The following is a 25,728-nucleotide window of genomic DNA, read 5'->3' on the forward strand; positions in this document are numbered from 1 at the left end:
TAACTTCCTTGAATAAGGTTGAACTGAAACACGAAAGCTGAAAACACACTTGAAATACTTGTATCGAATAGACCAAAGTGTTTGCTCATTTTTGGTTCTTGTTAGAAGACAGAAACCCACAAAAACAAGAACGGGAACTCGTTCATGGTCTAGTCCCAAGTATACTTCATAATTTCTTTTTTTGTAGTGTTGGCCTTAGTTGAAGAGGAATCCAACTAGAACAAGAAGTTCGTGACACAAAAATGAAACATGATCATACTCTTGGAAGCTGCTTGAAACTAGATCATACCCAATTTGTAGAATTCTCCCACCGATATCGAGAAGAATACCCGAGTTTTTCTAGCCCGGCTAGAGATCATGAGAGATCTCCCATGAGAAAAGGATTTGGAAGCATAAGGGAGAAGATGGACGCAGCAAACCGGGATATCAAAAGAAGGTTTGACACTTGAATCTATCGTATTTTGTCATTCTCTGGCATCTCTACATGTTTCAAGCCCATCGTTCTAACAGAAGATATAGGCAGGAAAAGGAATACAAGGTGAAACTACAAGCTTCCAATGAAAAGAACAAAGAGAAAGATCACCTTGTTTCCGCATTGACGGAGGTAATTCGATGAATCCTTATTCCAAGATTAGATTCTCTTAAACTTCAGCCTTCTGATATCTGCGTCTGTGATCTTCTTAGCATCTTCTTCCTGAAAGCATAAGATTAAGGATGAAGAAACTCGAGGAGACAACAACAAAGGCTATGGAGACCTTGCGGAAAAAAAACAATCTCTAAGAGTTTACCTTACGCGTGAACATTTGAAAGTTTCTGTCTTAAAAATATTTACCCTGTAACTATATATGCAAGTGAAAAAGACCAATGTGTTCAAGGGCTTAGGAATTCAGACCTGACAGTAGCTTGTAGTTCCTCCATACGAAGAGGTATACCGAAGTACTCTTCAATCGGATAGAAGGGTTTTGTACTCTTCAAGCAACTTCGGGATGTCATCCATCCGTAACTGAGAATTGTAATGCCGATTAGAAAAAATAATATGGGGAAACATCAGAAAGCTTAGGATATTAGATGACTGATTAAGAAGAGAGGATAAAAAAGAAACAACAAATAATGATGCATATTAGTTTTAGTTACTGTTGATGATTTCTAAATCCTATATGACACTTGGGGTTTCGGATTTAGTGTGGAGAATGGATGTAAGAACTAAAAAGAGATTACTACTAAGGAAGAATCGATTTGGTATGAGGGGTGTAACTAATGTTTCAGACAAGGAAGTAGCACCTGGGAAGGATTTTTGAGATGATAAAACTTGAAGGTTTCTTTCCTCGAGAGCCCAGAATCAACCGATGCCAACCCGTTATTGGCCCTGACATGTAAATAGAAACAAATGATCAGTACATAACCCAAAAAGGAAAGAAAGATGCACAAGAGAATGTGACATTTTCATAGCGGACAATTGTTTCTGCATATCTTTCAAAATTGTGATTGCAAACCATTTCATCTCAAAGAAAACCCCAAAAGCTATACATAAAGCTTCCACATTTTGTTCACCGTACCGATTGCCTAAGATACAATATGAGAGTCTGAACGAAATATGTCAAAGACAAACACCCACTGGTATTCCGAGCCAATCTCTTTCCATAAGAATTGAGTCCAAAGTAATCAGTATAGAGAAGAACTCACACGTATTTTCGAGTAACCAGACGTTGATAATCTCTGAGCAAAGGACCGAGTTCTTTCAATTGTATAGCCATCGGGGTGGACTCCTTCCAATGCTCACGACATGCCAGTGCTGCCACCTTTTTTCACAAGAGGGCATTTCAGTAAAAAAAATTAGGACCATTATATATATCACAAAACAACATAAACTGAGGACGATCACCTGAACCAAGGAAGCCTGATCACCAACCACTTCTCCACTGATCAACCTTGTTCCTAACTCGATGAATTCTTTATCTTCTGACTCCTCTACAATCTGAAGGTGCAACCCACATGACATAGACAATTCAAGCTTCTTTTGCAGTTCAGCGATAGCCGATTTTTCTTTTTGCCTTTCCTCCTGTTGCCAAAAAGGGTAAAGTATGCATCTTATTTCAGCCACAAACGAGAAAAGAAATGTGTAAGATGCACAAGTACCTTATCAAATTCCGTTTCTGAATTCTTGATTTCAGGAGAATTTCCAATTTGATGTATAGAAGACCTCTTGGCTATCGGGTCATCTGCAAAAATAAGGCAGAGTGAGACGAGGTTACGATGAGCAAAACACAAGATCTCATTTAATCAGACATAAGCATATCATGGAGGAACAACACATTTCTCCGAAAATAACGGAGAATAAAGTTCTGAGGAAAGAGTTGTCATACAAGAGGACGTAGATGTAGAAACTAAGTTAAGAAGAGAGTAGCAAGCTGGAAGTAGAACATCAAGTATGAATCCAGCTAAGTACCTTCCGGAACCAACCACCAGAGATCACCAAATGTTGATTTCCCATCAAAACCACCAAATAATAGATGACGAGAGCCAATGCAAGTCATAGAATGGTAAGCTCGAACAGGAGGAGACTCATTGCTAATTGGTAAACGCTTCCACTGAGCGGTTACTAGAATTGGAAATGAATAAATCAGTGGAAAATATAACAAAACACTGTTTAAGAGAAAATACAATAGGGAAGAGAAGGGACAACAAGATAAAGAAATTACACATCACATCACAATTTTAACATCTTGCAAGTCCGAAAGACTTTTAGACTAAGACAAGACCCTAGGTTACCTGACAAAATTCCATAGGACGCCAAGGGAACAACAGTTTACCTCTGTCCAAAATGATAGTGTCATTATAATAGACATCATAACGGCTCAACCATCCACCAGTTCCATGTCCCCCAAATAACAGAAGCTGTAAAAACAGAATTTATGAGAACCGAGTAAAATCAGTACTCACAAGCACATACAAAGCAATCCAATGACAGAAAGCATTATTGATAGAGTTCTATAATAGACAAGAAGCACAGAGATTTAGAAAAGGGATTACATAGTGTCCTCCAGAGGTAACTGTATGGCCACACCTTGCTGATGGTGCTTGGCCAGGAAGCTTGAGTTGGGTCCATCCAGGTGTTTCACGCTCTTTCTTCCACAACAAAAGGGAGCCGTGTTCAGCATAACAGTGGACAACCTAACGGACGCTAGTATAAAATTTCTATATTGAACACATATTAGGAATTTGGGACGAACCTTCATCTATCAAACCTTTCAATGCCCACAAATCACCCATGATTGGGCCGCCCCCTCCTGCAAAATACAAACATACCACACAATAACTTTCAGTTTCATTGCTATTGGCTCGATTAAAAAAAACGTGACTTGTATGACCTCTCCTAAAAATCAAAGATGTTTAGGCATAAAACATTCTACAGATTTTATTACTAAAGTTGAAACACAAGTCCCGACGTAAAAGTTGTAGCCAGTTTGGTCATTGAAACGAAAGGGAAAAGGTAGCAAATCGAGTCCTTGGATGAACAATCAACAACAGAGTTTCTACAATCCATATTCCTAGGCATCATCATGACACCTCTTTTCGTATTATTTAAGGCGATATGTATAGTCAGCTTATACTAACATCACAATATGCTAAAACAACTGAGAAGCAAAAATAAAGAATCTTATATGCTTTTTGTGACGTTGGTGTGGGCTACTTACCTCTGCCACCAAAAACAAGCAACCTTTTCTCAACCATGGTAGCAGTGTGGCCACACCTAGGAGGCGGTAGAGATCCAGAAACCGACAGCTCCATCCATTCAAGGGATACTAATGGATACACCAAATATGTTAATATCCTCAGCAACTACAAAGTGCAGACCGGAACCAAAACAAGAGTACAAGATTTACTTGTGTCCATAACATACACATCTGATAACCACTTTTTACCATCCCAGCCACCACACCTGCCAAAGAATAGCCACTCAGCCACACAATTCAGCAACCTAGCAAGTCGATAAAAGGTATAAAGTGCCAATACTTACAATACAATTTTCTGGTTCCCAATAGCAGCAGCAGACGCAAAATCACGTGGTGAAGGCAAGTCACCGAAACTGGTCAGCTCAGACCACTGCCATATATCTGCAGCATGTAAATAATGGAATTCTTATTATAAAAATGCAGAAGCAAAGCGTGAAAAAACAAACGGCCAGTTTCTCTTCAAATAATACTGTTAGAACTTATACGCATACCTGTATCTAGGACCCAAAAGTCGCCCAACCTGAAATAAAGTACAAAAATTGCTAATCTATGGACAAGGGAATAATATAACGCCTACAGCCCTCCATCTATACAAGGAATCAATTATCCAGTCATGCAGTTACCTTTTGTTACCAGACCGTCCGCCAAAGATGAACATATGACAATCAATTGCAACAGCAACATGAAACGCGCGCGGACTGGGGCCTATTTGCCCGTCAGACCCACTGCCAGTGCATTCTGGCTGAAACCAGAGCTTGTTGTCTAGTAGACCGGAAAAAGCAAAAGGCAAGCCAAATTAAGACCATAATCAATACATGCATCCGATGATCTGTTTTCATTTATACAACCTTGTACTGGAGGAGCTACATGTCCGTGCTCTTGCTTAGAAAGGTGGTAAAAGAAAAAGACTTTCACCATTCAGAAGCATGATGACACTAGAATCAAGTAGGATGGAGCAAAAGTATTCATCTTTGAAATATGATATATCCATTTGAATCATCCATCAAAACCAAACCCAATAATCTCATCTAAAGTTTTCCAACATCAATGGGGAGATCCTGAGCCAAAAGAACCATCAAATCAGAGCTAAGACATTGCCCTAGACGAGCTGGGAACTGACACACTACCACCACCACACATAACAACCTAAAGCACTAAAGAATCAAACAAAATGATACAAACAGAATAAGAAACGAGAAGATGAAGCGACCCAAAAAGACAAAGAACGAGAGATGAAAATCGTGTAATAAAGGGAGATACCGATGTCGTAGACAACTATGTCGCTGAGGAATTTCTTGTCGACGAGACCACCAAACACAACCACCATGGATTTTCCGACATTGACGGCAGTGTGGCCACTGATCAAGGGGAATCGGACAAGAAGAATCAGTCGATTCGAATTCAGAACTGCGGAGGAAGCGTAAAGAAAGAGAGAGAGAGAGAGAGAGAGAGAGAGAGGGGATGAGAATTGCCTCCGCGGTTGAGGAGGAGTTCCGCCGAAATCGGTAGAAGAAGCTCGAACCCAGTGATGCATATGGAATCGATGTCGGATTTTTTTCCTCAAAGATTCACTGATCAATCTGAGGAATCTGCTTCTCTCTCGGGCTTCGTGGTTGAAGTAATGTCCAGATCTCCCCTTTCTGTCTTTGAATAATCGAAATGATGTTACGGTTGAAATATTCTATAATATACATATGTAAGCTGCAAAAAAAAAAAAAAGATTTATATAATTCTCTATTTAATATTCTATTTTCTAAAATTTTATTTTAACATTAATTTTTATATAATCCGTATTTTAATATCAAAATTATTTTGTTTTAATTAAATGGGATTCTAAAAATTTAAAATTTCTTAGTTTCATCTCTTTTGTTTTGTTTTGTTTTTTCATCTAAAAAAACAAGCATAAACGCCAAACACATCTTCCAAATCCAACACCACATTCTTCCATGCCACAGCATTCATCAATACAACATTATATGCCACCCTCTCTCTCTCTCACACACACATGTATATATAATAAACCAACATGACCAATCCTTGGTGACACTTCTACTGGCTTGGCGTCCTCATTATATTCTTGTTGACAAAATCTAGATAGCCCTGTACGTAAACACCAGAAAAAAAGAGAGAGACACAATGAGGTTACAATGGCATTATAGCATGGCTCTGAACAGATGTTAATGTATTTCAAATTCTATCCATTCTCTTGTGTCCGCACATCTATCGCAACATCATCATCTCAGTCAGACTTATTTTGGATAAATGTTATGCTTTCGCTACCCAACATTCGCTACAATACAACAATGCGGGTCTAATGACCGTACGATAAAATTACACTTTTAAGGGCCAAAATACAATCCCTAAAACGGGAGAATCTACCGGACACATGTTCAATCATGCGGATGGGCAATTAGGTTGAATCTAAGGGTACCTGGAGTATACCAACTGCAGCACACTTATCCAACATTGTCTTCTTTTTAACTTGATGTATATTCAGTGGCTCCAACAACATTTCCACGGCCTGTGAACGACACACAGACCATAATATTGTTATCCATAATGCTAATATGCCCCTAACATTTTCCCTGTTTTTCTCTTTGCAAACAATCTCATACCCGATTACAAGGGATGATGTTTAATAATGGGGCAGTCGTACGTTCTTAAAAGGATCAGATGAACATACCTTTGATGATAGTCGCTCGTCCCAATATGAATACTTTACATCCTCGAGTTTTCCAGTTTTATGAAGCTCCTCGATGAAAGTATCCATACCCACACCCTTTTCAAATCAAAACCAAAGAAGTCATTTTACAATATATATATATATATATATATAGCAATTCACTGAGGAAAAACTTACATCATCTATGATGCCTACATCATCTATGTTGCCTAGTCTGTCTAATGGGTAACCCACGACTAAGCCGGATATAGAAAACTTAGAAATCTGCATAAAAATATAGACATCTGTTAGTAATGGTATATAAAACCATATAGAGCTTATGAGCCTACTTCCTGATAACCATCTACATTAGTATTCGTATTATAGTTACAGGAGATATATATGTAAAAAGATGCAAGTCAAGCTAAAATCTTTGGGAATAGAATACGTTTATTTCCATCAACAGGTTGCAGAACAGACAATTCAACGAGGATATGAGAATCTAGAAACTTTATATGAAACAAGATTACTTTATTGATATACTCATAGTTAGAATCTAGAATCTTTGTTTCTCTGCACACTCATATTTCAACTAACATCTAGAACTAAAGTGTGTTAGCAATAGAGAAATGAAGAATCAAGGACCCACCAGGTTCTGAAAATCCGTGGCCATCAAGTCAATGTTTGTTTTTGTTCTAAGGAGAACACTGCAGAATCAACAAATTAAACAAAAACAAAACTCAAACATGTGCATTCACTGATTCACAATCAATTCAGTAGGACTTCAATTTTAAGAAGATCTCTCGATTTCCGCTTACTGGAAAACCATTCTCGGAAGCAAAAATGATGACGAACATGTAACATAGATCTTTACAAAGATTGATTGACACTATATAATCAGTTTCAAAGACAACATTCAAAATGATATATGCAATGCCAATAGGTAATACCCGAGGCGCGTTATATGGCAAAGCCCTCTAAACAACAATTATGAGACATCAAAACATTAACTAAACCATATACCACATGATATGAAGTTGTTAGCTTTATATGTACCTCAAAGGCAACGCCTTCTTATTCGATGCATCAGAAATAGCCAAGCCTACATATTTATCACCGACATCTAGTCCGAGCAACCGCCTTTGGACTGAAGTTTTTGTCTTCGAAATGCCAACGGCTAAGCTCAATGGCTTCACATACTTCATCTTCTGTACAAATGAATCAATACCCTCAAAACACTTCAACAGAATGGAAGAAAAAACATTGCAGCACGACTAAGCTCAATGGCTTCACAAACTTCATCTACGACTGAATCAAAACCCTCAAAACATTTCAACAAAATGGAAGAAAAACACACTGCAGAACGAATGTATCTTTGCCTTTAATTCTGACGAGAGAATACGGAATTCGATTCAGTTAGTCTGATAAAAACACAGAAAACGCCCCGAGTCCAGAAGTGTAATCAGGAGGTAAGAATTAGGGGTGGGCATCCAGGTCTGTTCGGATTAATTCGTTACGGTTAAACGGGTTCGGGTATTTCTGATTTTGAACATTCGTATCTAATCAGTTATATATTTTTAATTGGTTCGGGTTCGGGTTTGTGTAAGTAAAATTATAACCAGACAAAAATTCGATAAGAATTGTCAAACATAAAAAATAACAAAAACAACATCCATAACATCATGTTTTGATGAAACAGATTATTGAATATAGAGTGTAGATTGCATTGCTTGAGTTAATATGCAAACGGCGATGCAGCTATACTTCTAGCATTTAATTGCTTCATTATCCCTTCTTACATGATTCTAAGGTAAATTTCTAACATTGACCAGACCAAACAATCAACTATAGAACAGATTCAAGACTGTAGAAAGTCTATTCTAAACGTTAATCGTCAATTGATTCCACTGAAGCTTTATTTCAAACTCTGAACCAAGTCACACTGAGATTAACACCTCAATCAAATAGCACAGGCTTTCGTGTGTGTGTGTGGGCCAACCCAAAAACAAAATCAATTGCAAATATGAAACAGAGGAGATGCAGAAGACTTACTCGTGGCTGAACAAAATCAGACACACGGAAGAGGCGAAGAAGAGTAAGCAGACCGGTGGCTGAGAAAAAGACGCAGGCGACAGAAATCAAACACACAGACGAGGTGACCGAAGAGGGGGAGATCAGAGGCCGATGGCAACGAAAAAGACCAGCGGCGGAGAGTAAGACGCAGGCGAAGAAACACACCGAGAGAGAGGCGGCCGACGACGAGAGATGCAGAGAGAGAGAGAGGCGACGGGCGCCGACGGACAGGCGGCAAGGCAGGGTCGAGCTCCAATGAAACACACCGAGAGAGAGGCGGCCGACGACGAGAGATGCAGAGAGAGAGAGAGGCGACGGCCGCCGACGGACAGGAGGCAAGGCAGGGTCGAGCTCGAATAGATGGCAATTTGGGTAAACCCAACCAAATGGGTCGAATAAATTAGTGGGTTGGGTTGATTCAACCCAATAACAATAATTAATGGGTTGGTTTTAACCCACCACACAAAAGTCAAAAACCATGTAACCCAATTTATCCAATTAATTTAATTTAGTTAATTAAAAAACTATCCAAATTGGTCTATAGTTAGGAAAATATTGTACAAAAATAAACTACAAATTATTATACATATCTTAAATATCCAATTTTTTTATATATATTTCAAATTTCAAATTTAAATTTAATTATCCTTTTGTAACAATTTTTTAATTAAAATAAATAATAAAAAATTATTAGAGAGAATTGGTCTAATATATCCACTAAAGATGTATATATACACATATAAAGTCGTTTGTATTTGAATATTTAATTAAAATGAACAATTTATTTAATGTATACGTAGTTAATAGACATCTCTCGCTTTAAATTATAATGAAAATCATTTATTTATAGAATTTTTCAAATTATCGAATAAACAATGTTTCAACTATGCATTTTAAAACTATCTTTTCGTCTAAATGTTTTCGTTTTATCTGTGTAACAGTTATGTAAAGATTACTTCTCTTTAAATATTTATATTTATCTTTGGGTTAATCCATTAAATTTATGGGTTTTATGGATTAACCTAAATTGAAGAGAGAGAGAGAGAGAGAGAGAGAGAGAGAGAGAGAGAGAGAGAGAGAGAGAGAGAAAAGATGGGTAATTTTTCTCATTTCCCGTTCTTTGCATATTTTTTCCTTTCATCCGGTTTTGTAGGTACGAATCACGAACGGGACACACAGCCGAAAGACTCTATCTTATTTCCAAGCGGGACACAGACCAAGGACGGACTCCTGAACATTCCTCACATGATCCGGAGAGTTCCAGATCGCGGCCATGGACAAACCAAAACCAAAATTTGCTAAGTCCCTAGACTTATCGTTTGGCGGACATGGTCGAAGATGAGTTCTTGGACGTTCCGACCATTCTCCATGGTTTGGGCTCGGGCCAAAGCCCATTTAGTTTGTCTAGGTTCATTGTATTTGGTCTAAGGGATATCCTGACATTCTCTTTCGGTTTTTTGACACTGAGAAATGAGTGTAGAAGAATATTCCCAACACCCTTCCTTAAATCGTGGCACTAAGGGAGACAATGGAAGGAGTCTTCCCACTTTTCCTGTTTTTACTCCCGAAAAATAGGTACATGTGGAGTTAATTAGGGGCCGAATTTTGTGAACTCTCCACCAAGAGATTGTTAAGTCTCTTCTATAAATAGGCTAGTCATTTGTTGAGAGAGAATCTTGTTTTTTCCCCAATTCTCTCTCTAAGTTCCGAACTTTGTTCTTACGTTGTCGGTTCGTTCTCCTTTCCGGTTACACGCCTCGGCTTTCAAATCGTCGTCGTGTTGTCCTCCTTGTACCGAACCGCCGTCGGCCATTGTATCTTTTACCCTTATCAATAAATTTGTTGTTGCAGGCTTCACCCATCTCTTTCTCGTTCTCATCATTCGTTCCTTAAGGAACCAAAGAATTAGTCTAATCTCCCGGAGTTTTCAAGTGTAACCCAGTTTGCCCGAAACTTCTTTTTTCCACACCGAGACTAGACTGCCGCACGGAAAGATTCATATCTCGAATCTAACCCTGTGACATAGGGGCACCAATGTCCAATGTATCGTGTCGACAGAGAAGAGAGAAGACTTAGGTAGCAAACCCTAATTTTTAAATTTCAATCGGTTTAATCGGATAATCAAAACCTATTAGTTATTTATCTGAATCGAACCGACTCGATCCACTGATAAGCTCTATATGGTTTTATATACCATTACTAACATATGTCTATATTTTTATGCAGATTTCTAAGTTTTCTATATCCGCCTTAGTCGTGGGTTACCCGTTAGACAGACTAGGTAACATAGATGATTTAGGCATCATAGATGATATAAGTTTTTCCTCAATGAATTGCTATATCTATATATTGTAAAATGACTTCTTTAGTTTTGATTTGAAAAGGGCGTGGGTATGGATACTTTCATTGAGGAGTGTAACGACCCGAGGCCGCGACGGAATGATAGAGTTGTCCTCACACACCAACACGAGACTTTTTAGCGTGTTTTGTCCTCACTCGCACACATCCCAGAAAATACTTCCCAGGAGGTCACCCATCCTAAGACTACTTCAAAGCTAGCACGCTTAATTTTGGAGTTCTCTCGAGATGGTTAACCGAAAAGGTAGATGCATCTTGTTGTTATGAGTAACTCAATCAATTTTTTTAAGTTATCTTTGACTGTGTAGTCTCATACCTACACAGTCATCGAATCCCTCTCATTCTGGTGCGTCCGATTCATCCTTGTACCCCTATCTAGAAGTTCGTCAGGAGCCGCCCATTGTCCATGCTTCTCGCACCAGCGATCACTCCCCGCCCTCATATGGTATCCTGGTTGTCACAGACCCACCAGCTTCCGCCTGATTCGTCCTCGAACCACACCGTACTGGAAGAGAACCGGCTTTGATACCATTTGTAATGACCTGAGACCGATATGGTGATAGAGCTGTCCCCATACACCAACATGAGACCTTTTAGCATGTTTCATCCTCACTCGCACACATCCTGGAAAGTATTTCCCAGGAGGTCACCCATCCTAAGACTACTCCAAAACTAGCACGCTTAACTTTGGAGTTCTGTCGAGATGGTTAACCGAAAAGTTAGATGCATCTTGTTGTTATGAGTAACTCAATCAATTCCTTTAAGTTATCTTTGATTGTGTAGTCTCATACGTACACAACCCTCGAATCCCTCTCATTCCGGTGCGTCTGATTCATCTCTGTACCCCCTACCCAGAAGCTCGTCAGGAGCCGCCCATTGTCCATGCCTCTCGCACCGGCAATCACTCCTCGTCCTCCTACGGTATCCTAGGCTGTCACAAGGAGCTTCATAAAACTGGAAAACTCGAGGATGTGAAGTATTCATATTGGAACGAGCGACTATAATCAAATGTATGTTCATCTTATCCTTTTAAGAATGTATGACTGCTCCATTATATTTCGTTTTCTATTATAAATGTTGTAATGTTCCATGTTGAATAATGAAAAATCCAATGATTCTTCATCTCTTTATCTATTATGGTATCAAAACCTGTACGACTAAACGTCGTAAGGATCTCTTCTAAACCCAGCGTTTAGCCTCTTCGATTGGAACACTTCGATCGTCGGTCCACGCATTTGCGCCACCTTCTTTTTCTTTTTTTGGCTTTAGCCGCGCGCATTTGAGCCACTTTTTTTTCGGCATAGCCGCTAAACCACTGCGCCTTGTGCGTCGTCGACATTATTGTCGTGTTATTCATCTTCATCACTGTGCATCTGCACCACGCTTCTGCGTCACACCGAACTTTTCAGATACGCCAACAATACACTATTTACCTTAGTTTGATTACCAAATCCCGCTATTTTCTTGATAATTTAACTTCAAACAGTTGTTTCTCATTTCCTTGAGTTTGAGGGGCATATAAAGAGATATGGAGAAAATTACGTAATATTAGATTTGGTTTTGTTTCTTCTATATTTTAGATATTTATATTTATTAAATAAGATATTTTGTGATTTCGTTTTCTATTATAAATGTTGTAATGTTCTATGTTGAATAATGAAAAATCCAATGATTCTCCATCTCTATCTCTTTCTCTATTATATGTACGTACCTATGCTGGGCCGACCGTCTCGAAGAATTCCGACAGGCACCTGTGTTACTTCTCCAGGCACCTGTGCATTAAAATTAAATCCTAAAGATCAGTACAAACTGAAGAGAAACTGAATTTTGTCCCATCAAGACCAAACTCATGACAGTGACTCACAGTCCCAAAAACAGCAACAGTAGATCTTCTTGTTCTATTTTTGAAAGGAAAAAAGAAAGAAGGAAAGAAATCAAGTAAAGATTTCTGGCTATACTCCAATTAACAGCTCTGTAACTCGGGTTCCGTATCTATACCTGGTTGAAGGCATGGAGCTTTCCTTTAATAACAGCTGCACCCGTTGTCCACTGCCTTATCTCGGAAAGAAGATATTCTTCAAAACCAATTTTCAGATATTTTCACTATTGAAACTTGACAGGCTCCTGGAAGCATTTCTTTCCACCATCAGCATATTGAAACTGGTAAAGATAAAGAAAAAAACAGGAAAATGATAACAGTTTACCGGCGGCAATCTATTTGAACTTGCAAATGCTTTTTGCAGCAAGAATCTGTGCTCCAGAGAGCCCTCATGTGGAGCACAAACAAGAAAGTTATTAATACCTTCAGTGATCTTCAAGTTGCTCACCAGAAAAATGCCAAATAACAATCTTATTGTGTCATTCCCTTCTTCATCTTCCTCGCTATCCTTTTCATCATCTTCTTCTTCAGTTATGTAATCCTCTAGCCCATACTCATAATCTTCACCCTCACTTTCAACCTGTAATGGGATCCTTAAGCAAATAAATTTGTGAAAAAACCATCTATCCCAACAACAAAAAAAAGGTATTAAACATCACCTTATGGTTTTCCCGGTCACTTATGTCTTCTGAATCACCAATCCTAATGCTACAACATCCAAAAAAACACTTCAAAACATTAGACCCTAATTTCTCAAATCCCCAAATCTCAGCCCTGGATTATGTTTATCCAAAAGATCAGGAACAGTTGATGATACATATATACATACAGTCTACAGACAGACAGCAATCTCAGCCCTCGGTCAGTGCAAGTAATAGCGAATGCACTTCCAATTGTTCTGACAAACAGGAACAATTGATAATAACACTATAGGGGGGTACATACACACATACACACATACGTACGTACATATATACATGCATACATAAACATACATACGGACAGACAGACAGACAGATATATGCATACATCACTTGCCACATGAATCGCAATACGCAATCCTGCTCAGACCTTTTACTTTCACATCCATCATTTCCAAATCGATCGATCCATGAAGATTAAGATGGAGACTCGGGAACAAATGCATTATAGAGCTTACCTAGAATATCAAGCAAGAAACTTTCGAGATCTAAGCCGATAAAATCAAAATAAGCGATCGACCCAGTTCATCAGATTCCATTCCCAACCCACGGGATAAAATTTCCGGAAAGGAAACACTCTCCAGGTGAAGAATTGAAACACTGGCTCCGATTCTAGGGTTTCACCATGAGCAGATACAGAACAAAACCAAGTGGTAAGATAAACTAGTGGGAAATCCAGGCTTCTGGTTTTTGAAAACCTGGGTAAAGCCGACGCTTGCTGAACCCTGCATTGTATATATGTCTATGATAATCAGTTTTTAGGTGTCCAAGGGAAGGTGAAGGAAACGAAGCCACAGCGTTTCAGAATAGAAACAATAAACTCAAAAAGAATCTGAGATTCAATCGACAAACATAAACCCACAATCAGATTCAACCGAATTGCACACACAGTTGCCGGAAAACGACAAAGGTCAATGAGAAAACAGAGAGAAGATACATACCGTAATAGAGAGAGGGAGAAAGAGGATCAATGGAGCGACGAAGACGCAGAGAAGAAACATAATGAATCAGGGGAAGAAGAAGAAGAAGCCGAAAGGAAAGGGGAAAAATGGGAAATCATCGTTCCTCCCGGAATCGAAATAGCCTCCGAAGCCAAAGAAAGATCCACCGAAGAGAAGAGAGAGAGAACACAGCTGAAAGCAAGAATCATAGTACATATTCAAGAGGATACATCAAGAAACTCACAAGAAGATCCACCGAAGAGAGAGAATCATCGTAGGAATCGAAAGGAAGATCCACGGAAGACATTCGACCTCTCGATCATCGCTACCAACAATTTCTGAAATCGTCCAAGGAAACGCAGGAAGAAGAAGGAGAAGGAGGTGGTCTGTCTTGGAAGATGTACAACGGTTATAATTCATGTACTGACCTACTTTTTAAACGACGCCGTTCCATAATTTTTAAATTTTTGAAACGCTGTCGTTTAAAACGTTCGTTTTGTATCCTCCTTTCCAAATGACGTCGTATACGCTTAAGTAAAACGCCGTCGTCCCGCTTGTTATCATGCCGTTTCAGCTAATAAAACGACGTCGTTGCACTTGTTTAAATATTTGGTTGAGTTTATGTAATATTTACTTTATGACCGACATCACTTTGCATTAATCTCCTTTTATAGTTTTCTTAAAATTCTCATCGAGTTGGGAAAAAAAAATATTGTGAATTGAGAAAAATAAAAGTATATAAAAGGAAACAGAACGAACAAAAAAACACCCAAAAGAACCACACATTAAAAGAAACTAAAAACAATGTCTATCAAGATTTTTTTTATTTTAATTATTATTATTACAACAATATTCAGTGAAAGGATTGAGTCGTAATCCCAAGCTGATGCAAGACGCTGGTCGGAGAGACCGACGTCGCCGCCACCGAAGACCTCAGAGCCTCAGCCAACGGGCCGCCGCTTCCGCCGCCGCCCCACCAGCCGTTATTACCGTTACCCATACCGTTATTACCGTTTTCCTCTTCTTCGTTGCCCGTTGACAGTTTCAAGGAGACATCAGAGGAGGAAGAAGGGTTTCCGGCCATGGAGATAGTGAGGCTCGTCGCCGCCGAGCTCATGGGGCTGGACGATGACGTCATCTCGGCCGCCGAGTCACCGTCACTGCCACGTGGCCAGTCGTCGAAGAACCGTCTCAGGATGTGGCCGCCGTCTGGTCTGTGGGACGACGCTTCGTACGGTCTCTTGTTCTTGCTGCTGTTCCCTGTCTTAGTCCCCGAACAACTACAAAAGCACAAAAAAAAAGTTATCATAATGGAAAAATGTCATAAAACATGTACTGAGACATTATACTATACAACCCAATGAATAATTGCGTTTGAAAATATCTTTTCGAGTTGTGTGGATGGGGAGAAGTGCAGAGACATAAATGGGTCATATCAGCTTTCACTAATGTCCCCACCATTTTCAGACATTGAGGAAGAAGATATTTCAGAAATAATTATAATTATAATAATTTCCTTTTGTCACCCGATTGCCAACATCACCCCATCTTCACAACCGAAACATTAAATGGCGATGGAGGAACTGTTTCAAAGAGGATAAGAGAGAGCTGTCTTGTGTGTTTCGTTCATACCTTTGACTACTGTTGAGAAGCTGAGAAGATTGTGAAGGACATGATGAGAAGAAGAAACTCTGCCCATTACCCGTCTCCTCCCCACCACCACCTCCACGGCCGAAAGCGAATGAAGATTGGACGTTAGCGGCTGGGGTTGCTGTAACAGCGTTAGCCATGGTTGTGGCTGTAGGAGGAGTGGGGATTTCCACAGGCTTTCTTGAACGGTTCCGACCTCACGTTAGCGGCTGCATTGGCTGTAACAGCGTTAGCCATGGTTGTGGCTGTAGGAGGAGTGGGGATTTCCACAGGCTTTCTTGAACGGTTCCGACCTCGGTGCATGTGCCGCTCGCAGTACTTGTGACCCACGACAACGTCCCTCGAACACCTCCATTTCTTGCCGTCCGTCCTCCTGCACCGCCCCGGCTCCGGATCCATCACAGCCCTTCCCCCATACCCTATTCACGACAAGCCACAAAACATCATTTCATCGTAACAGATTTGATCAATGGAACCATTTCGGTTGATTCAAAATACACAAGGAATCATTCCCGTGAAGACAAAGATCGTCCTGTCCTAAAGACAGGACGAGTTCATGCGCCTCTTTTGGAAACTTGATGTCTCAAAACAGATCAAGAACGTGGGATTTACTAGTTGGTTTGATCCTGAGCGAGGATTATCAGACTCAGTAACTGTTGTATCATCTTCATGAAGAGCATGGGCACTACTGCTACTGTGTATCAAAATCTTGGGGGAAGATGCAAGAAAATGTCGAGTATTCTTTGAAGCCTGATGGAAGATTACAAGGTAGTCCTAAGCAGAGAGACGTGCATATAATACGCAAAAAGATAGTACCATCAGACAGATTTTGTCTCTAAAAGCCATGCATTCCACACAAAAGACACAGACTTTGTCTTCACCAGAGTGAAACAATGGAAACATATCCTCATGAAACTATGTGAGAGAGAGAGAGAGAGAAGGAGAAGACACTTACAAGGCGGTTGATGATGAGCAGAGAAGTGGTGAAGGAAATAGGAAGGGGAGCGATGAAGAAGGCTTTTCCTGATGGGCAAAAGGAGCTCCTGAGGAACAGCAGCACCAGCCAACATGTATCTGTAGATCAGAGCTTGTAGCTCAAGTTCTTGCCACTGATTCCAGCTGAAGAAACTCCTCATCTCTACGAATTCTGAGGTGGAAACAAAAGAATAAGCGAAACCCAGATGGGAAAACCCATTAAAAGTCTGAAAAGTTTGGTTCTTTCTCAAGAAAAACGTCCAAAAGAACATGAATTCACAACATGAACCCAAAACTGGACATACTTTTATGAAAGAAAAGGACTTACTTGGAGACCTGGAGGAAGAATCAGGAGCAAAACCCGACAAGGAGGAGAGCTTAGAAGAGGTGGGTTCAGTTTCAGGTTCAGGAGCAAAGAGGGGAAGAGCAGTAGAAGTTGCAGCAGTTAAGGATTGATCAAAGACAAGTTTTGTAGTTTTTGTTGGAGAAGCTTGTTCTTCTGACTCATTCTGCTGCTGGCTTCTCCTCCATTGCTTCAGTTGCAAGTCCATGGAACACAGAGAGAGAGAGAGAGAGAGAGAGAGATTATTTGGCTTTGTGTTTTTTTTTTCTTTTCCCTTTTTGTTGAAGTATAAGATTATATAAGCAAAGGCAACAACAACACAAAGTCTTTGTCTGTTTGATTTCTGAAGAGCAAAAAAAAAAACTTTTTTTCCTATGAGAAAAGCTTTGTTCTTTGCAGACAGTTATTGTATCTTTGAGTCTTTGACGCAGAGAAGTAGAGGAAAAAGACAATGAGACAAGACAACCGGGAAGCGAGAAAAATTACCGCGGACAGCAAATATATAATATAATGTTTGATTAATTAAATATTATTGTATTTATTAGTATATTATTATGCAATCTTTAGTATTTTTTATCAAATATCTAATTATGTAAAACCCAGAAAGAACAACTGCAAGATTCAGAATGCTGAATGGATAAAGATAATATAACCTGCAGTTTTTCTGTCTCGGTGCCTTGGAAATACCACTTTGAGAGTGTATTATAATATTCTAAATTAATTTAATAAACGGAAAAACAAAAACTGATCAACTAAATAAATAGATACAGATTTTAAAATTTGTCTAGATTTTTTAAAATTTTCAAACTCAATAAATTTAACTACAACTTAATTAGTTTCTAATATATCCTGTTAATTATTTTAATTCCTAACATTCAAATTATTTATTTTTGTAATATTATATTTCGTATAACCTTAGAAAATTGTAATCTTGGGTTTACTTTTCACCAAAAAAATTGTGATGCATTTTTCTGTTAAATAAAATTGTTTAAGATTTTTTTAACGCGAATAGAAATTGAAGTAAAATCCAGTAAAAAGACTCTACACACAGAAATTGGCAGGAATCCATTAAAATCACCAAACAAAAGTTAATTAATCTGATTGGTTCTATTAGCGTGATTTCGTTGTTTTAATATTTATTAGTTTATTTCAATTTGTAAATAAATTAAATTAGAAATTAGTGGAATAGTGATGTGTCACGTGCTTAAAAAAAGACCATATGGGATCTCGAGTGGGCCCCAACCCACAAAACCTACCACAGAAGTATTGATCTAGCCGAGCCGAGTTGAGCCGAGTTGAGCTCATAGCAACATCGGCTTTAAAAACGCTTTAGTTTCCAAATAGGGCGCATGAAGTGGTCCCACAAACGATGTGCGGCCAAATTATGTTGAATTCTCGGACGTATCTGCCCCTGCTGCTTCCCTCTATTTTCCTATCATGCCATTCACGTACAATAGGAACGTGAACTCGTATATATGTGTGTATATATAACGAATATAACGTCATTATAATTCTAATAAGCATTATATTTATTTATTTATTGTCAAAAGGTAAGCATTATATTTATTTTATAGTTCAGAAAATTGAAAGATATAAATTTATTCTGTTTACCGAAAAAGATGTATATATTTATTCTGTAAACTAAATATCAATTTGACATAAGTAACGCGTGGTCATTTTTTTTCTCCATTTATTTTGGCCGCAAAATTTATTTCCTCGATTATGTCTCCAACAAAGATACTCCTGATTGAACATATTCTCGACAGAGTTTTCATCTTTTTCTGCGTAAATGGAAAATACACGTACACATATACGTATACATTGGAGGGTAAAAAGGTAAAAGGCGAGGGAAGCAGGTGGGTGTCAGAAGAAAAAGCATAGAAGTGAGTAACAACTGCGTGGTGGGGGATCGCCTGTGACTCACCCCCTCCTTTGATGTGATGTGACCACTCTTCGTCCCCCTTCTTTTCACTTCTACCCCTAGTTTTCTTCTTCTTTTTACTTTCACCCATACGAAATGTTTTATTCAATTTTCACCCCCAAAATTCCTAACAGACATTTTATGAAATTAAAATTAAAATAGTTTATCGACAATTAAAGTCACTTCTCATATTGGAATAAAATACTTATTTAAAAATTCCTTTTTTATTTTCACTAATACATAAATTATATTTTTCGATTTTTAAAATATATCTTTTCAATTTTAAAACCGAAGTAACTTACTAATAGAAATTATATTCTTAGGTTTAATTCGTTTTTCTCATACTTATCTTCTCCGATTAAAATCTTATTCCGACATCTCTATTGTCGTATTTAGACAACAGATCGTGCCACGTGAGATTGGATGATTTTAATATATTTTTCTCATATTCTAATGGCAGTAAAATTTTATATTGTTTCATTTTTTTATTATATTATATACCAAATCTGAAATTTATATAAATTTCGTACAGAGAATAAAGAGATAGGAGGAGGCGAGGGGGTTCACATGTCCAAGAGAAGACAAAGGCGTTTTTCTGACACATGGAGTCAGGTAAATTTATTGCTGATTTTTTGTTTGTGTCAAAATAAATAAAAAATTAAATGAAATTTTAAGTTGCATATTGAAGGTCCACGTGGGTCCCACGTTTGCTTTTTTTTTGTCAATTTTCTTTTTCCTGTAGTAAAAGGCAAGTCACACTGGCACGCGAGGCTCCACGTGCCGCCACGTGCCTTATTATTCTCTCGAGACCCCTTCTCTCCTGCTTGTTCATATATGTATATATATATGAACATGTATATATATTATATACATATGACATTTATACGTATATGTCCGGCAATGTTTTATTTTGCAAAAAAAAAAAAGCTGGCTATGGTTATGACAGAAGTCAGTTATCTTCTTCTTACCTGTTACATTACATTTCGTTCTTCTATATATAGAAACACGTATATCTGTAGAAATAGATATTTCGAAATTCCGTCACGGTGGTTGGATTATTTTTTTAGATTTTAAAATTAGAAAAACCTAAATTTATTCGATTTTATATTAAGATTTGTTTCCATTTGATTTAATTTTATTTGATTATAATCTTTATGACTACATTTCCTCTCTATATAAATATATCTTCAGAATTTAGTTTTTTATAGATTAATTAATATTCATAATTTTTTAAATTTTTTTTTATATGAATTTATTTAGAATACAATGATATATTGTTTAGTTAGGATGTAAACAGAACATCATCTTTGTATATTTAAAATGCAATAATGTAATGAATCTATAAAATGTTAGATACGAACCTAAACGTGTTTCATTTGCTCACTTGAGATAGTTTAGGAATATGCTAAATCCGTAAGAGAGTTTAATAATATCCATAATAATAATAATATTTACATAAGAAGACAAAACAGTTATAAGACGTTCACATTTCATAATCATATGCATAAATTTGAAAATCCCCATCTGATTGTTGATTATATAAACTCTGCCTTTCTAAATTAAAAATAAAAAAGCCTACGACTAAACTTGGACCGTAACCTAATACTTTATGTATTTTAATTAATCGAAAATTTAAAATATTCAGAAGAAGAAAAAGAAAATTAAGAGAACAGATCTTTCCGTTACACACACAAGGTATCTAGGGGCGTGACCGCACGTGTCAACATGCAAAGCTAGAAAAAATTTGAACACAAGCAAGAATCCTATGCAAAAGACTACTAAGCTTAGATATTTCGCTGCATTAAGTAATATATATAAAAAAAATAAAATTAAAATTAAATCTAATATTAAAATAAATTGGGAATTAATTTTAAAATTAATTTAATTTAATAGAAAATGAATTTATCAACTAGTTGGTATTTATGCAAGAGACTACTTTACCTACTTCCCATCTCTGTTTTTTTCCACATTTAATACAATATACGTTTTTTTGGGTAAATAATACAATATGCGTTATTATTAATAATAAAAAATTTATCAACAAGTTGTTTGTGGCTAATAAACTTAACTGAACATGTTTGTCAATTTACATGATCTTATTAACTAAGCATGATTAGATATTCGAATTTATTTTTATTGTTTGTAAATTAAAAATAACTATTATATCACAATAAAAAGAATAAAATTTGGTCGATTTATAGTGTTGTAAATAACCATGATTAGATATTCGATAATATTTAATACCTATTAAACACGATGATAAAAAAATTTGTTTCAAATATCAAAATAACTCTTTTTTAACCATGGATTTCTAACGAGGCGTTTTTTGAATTATTCCGAACAATATTGGAGCCATAAAAACCCAATGGAGTAATTTGAAATCTCGAAACAACTGGGCCGAAGCATTATAAAGCCCAATTCACTTAATGGGCCAAAACAGCATAGAATACAATCCGGTTAATGGGCCTATATTTGAAGCCCATATTATATGCACCACGTTTGGGCTGTTTTTGTTTATTACGTAAAGATTATTAAAATAATATTGTTTTTTTTTTAAATGGCACCGGGCAGTCTCTGTGGTATTCTGTTTTGTTTGTGTTCCTTAGTGAAATTCTTGGATTTATTGGGTTTGGGTTGTAGCATTTGTGGTTTGTATAATTGTATTTTGATTCTATCTTTGTATTTGTTGCTTATTTTTGTTTTTTCATATTTGATTTTGGCTTTATTTTAAATTTTTAGCTTTTGCAAAAAAGTTGGCTCCGCGTGCTCTTTTGCCTGAGAAATGTTGGGTTCTTTTTTCATATAGGGGCGGAAATTTGCAAATGTTTTGCATAAATGCCCATTACTTTCAATCTCACAATTAAAGTCCTTATTTGAGAATTTTCCAAACGTAAATAAATATAAAGTTGCAAAAGGAAATATATTTCAGCTGTCATTTTTTTTTTGTTATAAGGTCAGAATAAAATGCGGAGAAGCCAAAAAGACCTTATGCTTTACCAAAATGACAGTGTCTATATTTTTATTATTTCAAATATTCATATCTTCAAAAATCATGGGTGGTTATTTAGATTTCCATTGACGTTGGTTGAGTATGAAATTATAACCAAATTGAAAATGGATTTAGTATAGTTCCCGTAAGATCCATTTGGGATATAAATTATGATGTTTTTAAATAAGTTGCTGAAAAGTAACGTTGAATGTAACTACAATATGATAATATTTCTATCTCCTAGATGGTTGGACCGAAATATAATATATGTGTAATTTAATTCGAACTACTTAAGCAATTTATTTTACTAAATAGCTGGAAGAGATCCTATATTCTCATTATTGGAGAAATGAAGAGAAAACGGAAAAGTATTACTATACATGTGTGTGTATATGGGATTATTGCAATTTAGGATATATATATATATATATATATTAAAATCTATGCAATTTTAAATACCAATTTTTTTACCTATGCATCTCTTTCGTTGTAAACTCCACATCGCAAAGAAACTTTAATTTTAATGAATATTAAAACTTGGCGTTTGGCTTTATTTGGTGAGAGGACACAACAACAAATCAAATAATATATTATATAATAATTATATTCAATATAATTAGAATATTATTTTTATTAAATAAAAGTATTTTAATTCAATTTAAATATAATTGATTAATCGAAATAAAGTTTATATGAATTTAAATAGATATATTTTTAATTCAAAATTTTTAAAACAAGAAATAATTAAATCAAAACTAAACTATTACCCAAATATTTTGTTTGTTTTTAAATGAGATTTGTTTGTTTAGTTTTTTCTATTTTGCCTTCACTGAGTGATTGCTTGTGCTTTCTTTATCAATTATTTAATGATTTTTAAATGAATAAAGTGAACAAGGAAACACAAAATAAATACAAAATGAACTTAACATTGCCACTTGTTTTTATTACAAAAAAGAAAGTGAAACTTTTTTGAGTGATTAGGACACGTCTATATGTAGTTAGAGAGACACGTGTGAAAGTGACACGTGTTTGGACTTTTGGAAAACGACATTCGCGATTGCAAAACTTTGCGGGGCCCAATTAGATTTGTGTTAAATGCTTTTTTTTTTGTTGGTAATGAGCGTGGTAAATGGTTGTTATTTTATTTGAATAATATGTTTTTTTTTTTACTTTCGATGTGAATTATGCGACGACGTTAGCATTGAATCTAAAAATAAATAAAAATAATTTCTGCAATATTATTTACTTACATATTCCAATATTCACACATCTTTTTGTGTATCGAGGCCCAATAATCATGCGTGTGAGAGCGGGAAAAATGAAAAAAAAAATAATACAACCAAAAAGACAAAAGGTTACAGTGTGACTTGTGAAGTGAGTTCTTAGGATACTTCGAGATTCCTTACTGCTTGTCTGCCTCTAATTTAATGAAAATTTGGCTGCTTCGTTACATGGCTAAAATGCTCTACAATTTTATAAAATTTTATCTCACAAAAAAATATGTATAATTGTTTACCGATATACATACATATATATATATATATATATATATATATATATATATATATAGAATTTCGAATTAAAAAAATGAGGTAAGAACGAAATCATTTCGCTGCAAATATACAATGAAATTGTAACGTTTTTGCAACAAAATAGTGACAAGGAAATGATCGCTTACAACTTTGCAACTAAATTGCTAAGTTTTTTCATTGCAATTTAACAAAGAAATTTGTAATGACAATGTATATGCCAAAATAGTATAGGAATAATATATATGCGATAAATGAAGAAAATATTTTAAGGGAATTATTTTTTCCTTTTACAACCAAATCTTTCATTACAAATTTCACGTGGCAAAACTTTGCAAACTTGTTAACCGTCGTGGAAATAAGCTCCCTACAAAAAGATATCGTATTGATGACCGTTATTAATTATGGTTAATTATAATGAATATCATATCATATTTTTTATTTAAACGCCTCGCATTTCGATAAAGGAATCTGAATATCCCTTCATCTTGTCAATGGTCGGGTGTGATTAAACTTTTAAAAGTATATGATTTTATTTGACAATGCATTATATCTTAGATAATATCTTGTATTGATTTATTAGATTCTCCCTTTTTGGACAAAGAGGAAAAAAGTCGATCGTCTTTCAATATCGTATTGCTGACTCTAAATTCGGAAATAAAAGAAGAATGGATGTTTAAAAAAAAAGGAAAAACAATAAAAACTCAAAATCATGTAATTTCAAATTTAATATATATTGATTTAGTATTAAATTTAAAAAAAAAAGGTTGAAACTTTGCTAATATTAACAGTCACCGAAGCCCAAGGGTTTTAGCTTTTTTAAAAAATTCAAAATAAAATAGATTACTTAAATTGAAACAATAGGTTATAATAAAACGTATGCGTGCTTACTTCTAAACATATTTTAAACCGACCACGTTGAATTTAAATAAAAGATTTAAAAAAAAGGGAGAGAAAGGAGCGGAGCGTACTTAGTAAAAGACGTACGCACGTTTTCAAAGTAGACAGTCCATCAAAAGTACATTTTATTTATATTTTATATCGTGAATAATTCATCTAAATCTAACTTCTAAACATTAGGCGGGATTTGGATCGGTCATTAGAGATTTTAGATTATTTGAATTCGAATCCAGATATTTTAATTTCGACCCTTCCGAATTTAATGCTATGTTCATAACATTATTGTATATTAATTAATACCCAAATAACAATTTTTATCAGTATCTACTATCTACTATATATATATACTTTCACACCACCAAACCACCACGTCTCTGGACATAAGACGATAAATATTGTTTATCAGTATCTACTATATATATATATATGATAAAAATCGTTACATTATCTGATATTAAAAATTAGGAAAACAAATATTTATTCCAACTATAGATCAATTCTCATAATTTTATAAAATAAATTTCAGCCTTTATTATTTTCTATAGATAAGAAATTCTATGGTGCATATTTTACAGCTATTTTGTATATATACTTTTTTTTGTTAATCTAACATTAATAAAAAAAGGTAACTTCCATATTTATACATAAATTAACATCCCATTATATAGATATTTAATTTATTGATCCATACCCTTTGTTATTGTTGGCCATTTTTTTATACATATAAAATAATTGAAAACTATTTCTACAACACGACGCCGTTTAACGTACGCCGAGCACGTGGCCTAGAAAATCCCATGCATCATCATGCATGCATGCTCAGGTGAGCAAATCCGTAGACGCGGGCCTAATCAAATAATTAACGAACATAATCAACTCATAATCTTCATTAATTCATATTAAATTAATTCCTAATCTTTATTTTAGATTAGATTATCGACGTTATTTAAAGTGGAGTAGGTTTTTGTGGGTAGAGTCCCCCTAGCTACACTTGTATTATATTTAATTAATATATCAGCCATTTGTATTATACAAATGATTACAAAATTTTATTTAAGTAACCGTTATAGATT

General features: G+C 36.0%; 4 protein-coding genes across 9 annotated transcripts; all 4 read right to left on the minus strand.

The window, feature by feature from the left end:
- Positions 1–407: 407 nt before the first annotated feature.
- LOC104805024 (rab9 effector protein with kelch motifs) lies at positions 408–5,377 on the minus strand. Of its 2 annotated transcripts, XR_770425.1 has the most exons (17): positions 5,207–5,377; positions 4,995–5,092; positions 4,358–4,496; positions 4,226–4,254; positions 4,019–4,115; positions 3,885–3,940; positions 3,696–3,803; positions 3,231–3,287; positions 3,031–3,122; positions 2,811–2,895; positions 2,447–2,599; positions 2,137–2,219; positions 1,883–2,059; positions 1,684–1,799; positions 1,282–1,366; positions 893–1,003; positions 408–694 (listed from the first exon to the last, which is right to left on the minus strand). XR_770425.1 is itself a non-coding variant. In XM_010529430.1 (16 exons), exons 1-16 carry the CDS (start codon positions 5,266–5,268, stop codon positions 944–946), a joined length of 1,497 nt encoding a protein of 498 aa, XP_010527732.1. In that variant the 5' UTR covers positions 5,269–5,377; the 3' UTR covers positions 892–943. The 2 variants fall into 2 exon arrangements, 1 of the variants encoding a protein (XP_010527732.1); XM_010529430.1 differs by lacking the exon at positions 408–694 and having other exon boundaries at positions 892–1,003.
- A 256-nt stretch (positions 5,378–5,633) lies between these two features.
- LOC104805035 (putative pre-16S rRNA nuclease) lies at positions 5,634–8,828 on the minus strand. Of its 3 annotated transcripts, none has more exons than XM_010529441.2 (8): positions 8,736–8,828; positions 8,449–8,507; positions 7,453–7,604; positions 7,046–7,103; positions 6,595–6,681; positions 6,418–6,513; positions 6,166–6,255; positions 5,634–5,834 (listed from the first exon to the last, which is right to left on the minus strand). In XM_010529441.2, the coding sequence occupies exons 3-8, from the start codon at positions 7,599–7,601 to the stop codon at positions 5,784–5,786; spliced, it is 531 nt and encodes a 176-aa protein (XP_010527743.1). In that variant the 5' UTR covers positions 7,602–7,604; positions 8,449–8,507; positions 8,736–8,828; the 3' UTR covers positions 5,634–5,783. The 3 variants fall into 3 exon arrangements, with proteins under 3 accessions (XP_010527743.1, XP_010527748.1, XP_010527753.1); XM_010529446.1 differs by lacking the exon at positions 8,736–8,828 and adding an exon at positions 8,635–8,653; XM_010529451.2 differs by lacking the exon at positions 8,736–8,828 and having other exon boundaries at positions 6,613–6,681; positions 8,449–8,704.
- An 815-nt stretch (positions 8,829–9,643) lies between these two features.
- Positions 9,644–14,731, minus strand: LOC104805052. Of its 2 annotated transcripts, XR_770433.1 has the most exons (7): positions 14,349–14,731; positions 13,866–14,132; positions 13,366–13,414; positions 13,130–13,286; positions 12,826–12,987; positions 12,539–12,599; positions 9,644–12,213 (listed from the first exon to the last, which is right to left on the minus strand). XR_770433.1 is itself a non-coding variant. In XM_010529464.1 (6 exons), the coding sequence occupies exons 1-4, from the start codon at positions 14,619–14,621 to the stop codon at positions 12,931–12,933; spliced, it is 354 nt and encodes a 117-aa protein (XP_010527766.1). In that variant the 5' UTR covers positions 14,622–14,731; the 3' UTR covers positions 11,738–11,758; positions 12,539–12,599; positions 12,826–12,930. The 2 variants fall into 2 exon arrangements, 1 of the variants encoding a protein (XP_010527766.1); XM_010529464.1 differs by lacking the exon at positions 13,866–14,132 and having other exon boundaries at positions 11,738–11,758; positions 12,826–12,951; positions 13,032–13,286; positions 14,593–14,731.
- A 379-nt stretch (positions 14,732–15,110) lies between these two features.
- On the minus strand, positions 15,111–17,750 carry LOC104805065 (growth-regulating factor 3-like). Of its 2 annotated transcripts, none has more exons than XM_010529486.2 (5): positions 17,302–17,750; positions 16,954–17,145; positions 16,292–16,417; positions 15,981–16,194; positions 15,111–15,628 (listed from the first exon to the last, which is right to left on the minus strand). In XM_010529486.2, exons 1-5 carry the CDS (start codon positions 17,522–17,524, stop codon positions 15,202–15,204), a joined length of 1,182 nt encoding a protein of 393 aa, XP_010527788.1. In that variant the 5' UTR covers positions 17,525–17,750; the 3' UTR covers positions 15,111–15,201. The 2 variants fall into 2 exon arrangements, with proteins under 2 accessions (XP_010527788.1, XP_019057718.1); XM_019202173.1 differs by having other exon boundaries at positions 15,981–16,100; positions 16,198–16,417.
- Positions 17,751–25,728: the final 7,978 nt, after the last annotated feature.

The sequence above is a fragment of the Tarenaya hassleriana genome, unplaced genomic scaffold (genome assembly GCF_000463585.1).
Source record: "Tarenaya hassleriana unplaced genomic scaffold, ASM46358v1 Cleome1, whole genome shotgun sequence".
Classification (NCBI taxonomy): domain Eukaryota; kingdom Viridiplantae; phylum Streptophyta; class Magnoliopsida; order Brassicales; family Cleomaceae; genus Tarenaya; species Tarenaya hassleriana.

Bases quoted from the DNA above. Each gene is read 5' to 3' on its own strand.
- LOC104805024 (XM_010529430.1), bottom strand. From the start codon at position 5,268: ATGCATCACTGGGTTCGAGCTTCTTCTACCGATTTCGGCGGAACTCCT. The intron at 3,941-4,018 runs GTAAGTATTGGC...ATTCTTTGGCAG, and splicing joins GGGAACCAGAAAATTGTATT to GTGTGGTGGCTGGGATGGTA. The intron at 3,288-3,695 runs GTAAGTAGCCCA...TGTATTTTGCAG, and splicing joins GCTTGTTTTTGGTGGCAGAG to GAGGGGGCGGCCCAATCATG.
- LOC104805035 (XM_010529441.2), bottom strand. From the start codon at position 7,601: ATGAAGTATGTGAAGCCATTGAGCTTAGCCGTTGGCATTTCGAAGACA. The intron at 7,104-7,452 runs GTACATATAAAG...TTGATTCTGCAG, and splicing joins AAGAAGGCGTTGCCTTTGAG to TGTTCTCCTTAGAACAAAAA. The intron at 6,514-6,594 runs GTAAGTTTTTCC...TGATTTGAAAAG, and splicing joins ATGTAGGCATCATAGATGAT to GGTGTGGGTATGGATACTTT.
- LOC104805052 (XM_010529464.1), bottom strand. From the start codon at position 14,621: ATGATTCTCTCTCTTCGGTGGATCTTCTT. The intron at 13,415-14,592 runs GTGAGTTTCTTG...TGGATGTTGTAG, and splicing joins TCTCTTCGGTGGATCTTCTT to CATTAGGATTGGTGATTCAG. The intron at 12,952-13,031 runs GTAAACTGTTAT...AAATGCTTCCAG, and splicing joins GTTCAAATAGATTGCCGCCG to GAGCCTGTCAAGTTTCAATA.
- LOC104805065 (XM_010529486.2), bottom strand. From the start codon at position 17,524: ATGGACTTGCAACTGAAGCAATGGAGGAGAAGCCAGCAGCAGAATGAG. The intron at 17,146-17,301 runs GTAAGTCCTTTT...TTTCCACCTCAG, and splicing joins TTCTTCCTCCAGGTCTCCAA to AATTCGTAGAGATGAGGAGT. The intron at 15,629-15,980 runs GTATGAACGAAA...GTGCTTTTGTAG, and splicing joins CTTCTCAACAGTAGTCAAAG to TTGTTCGGGGACTAAGACAG.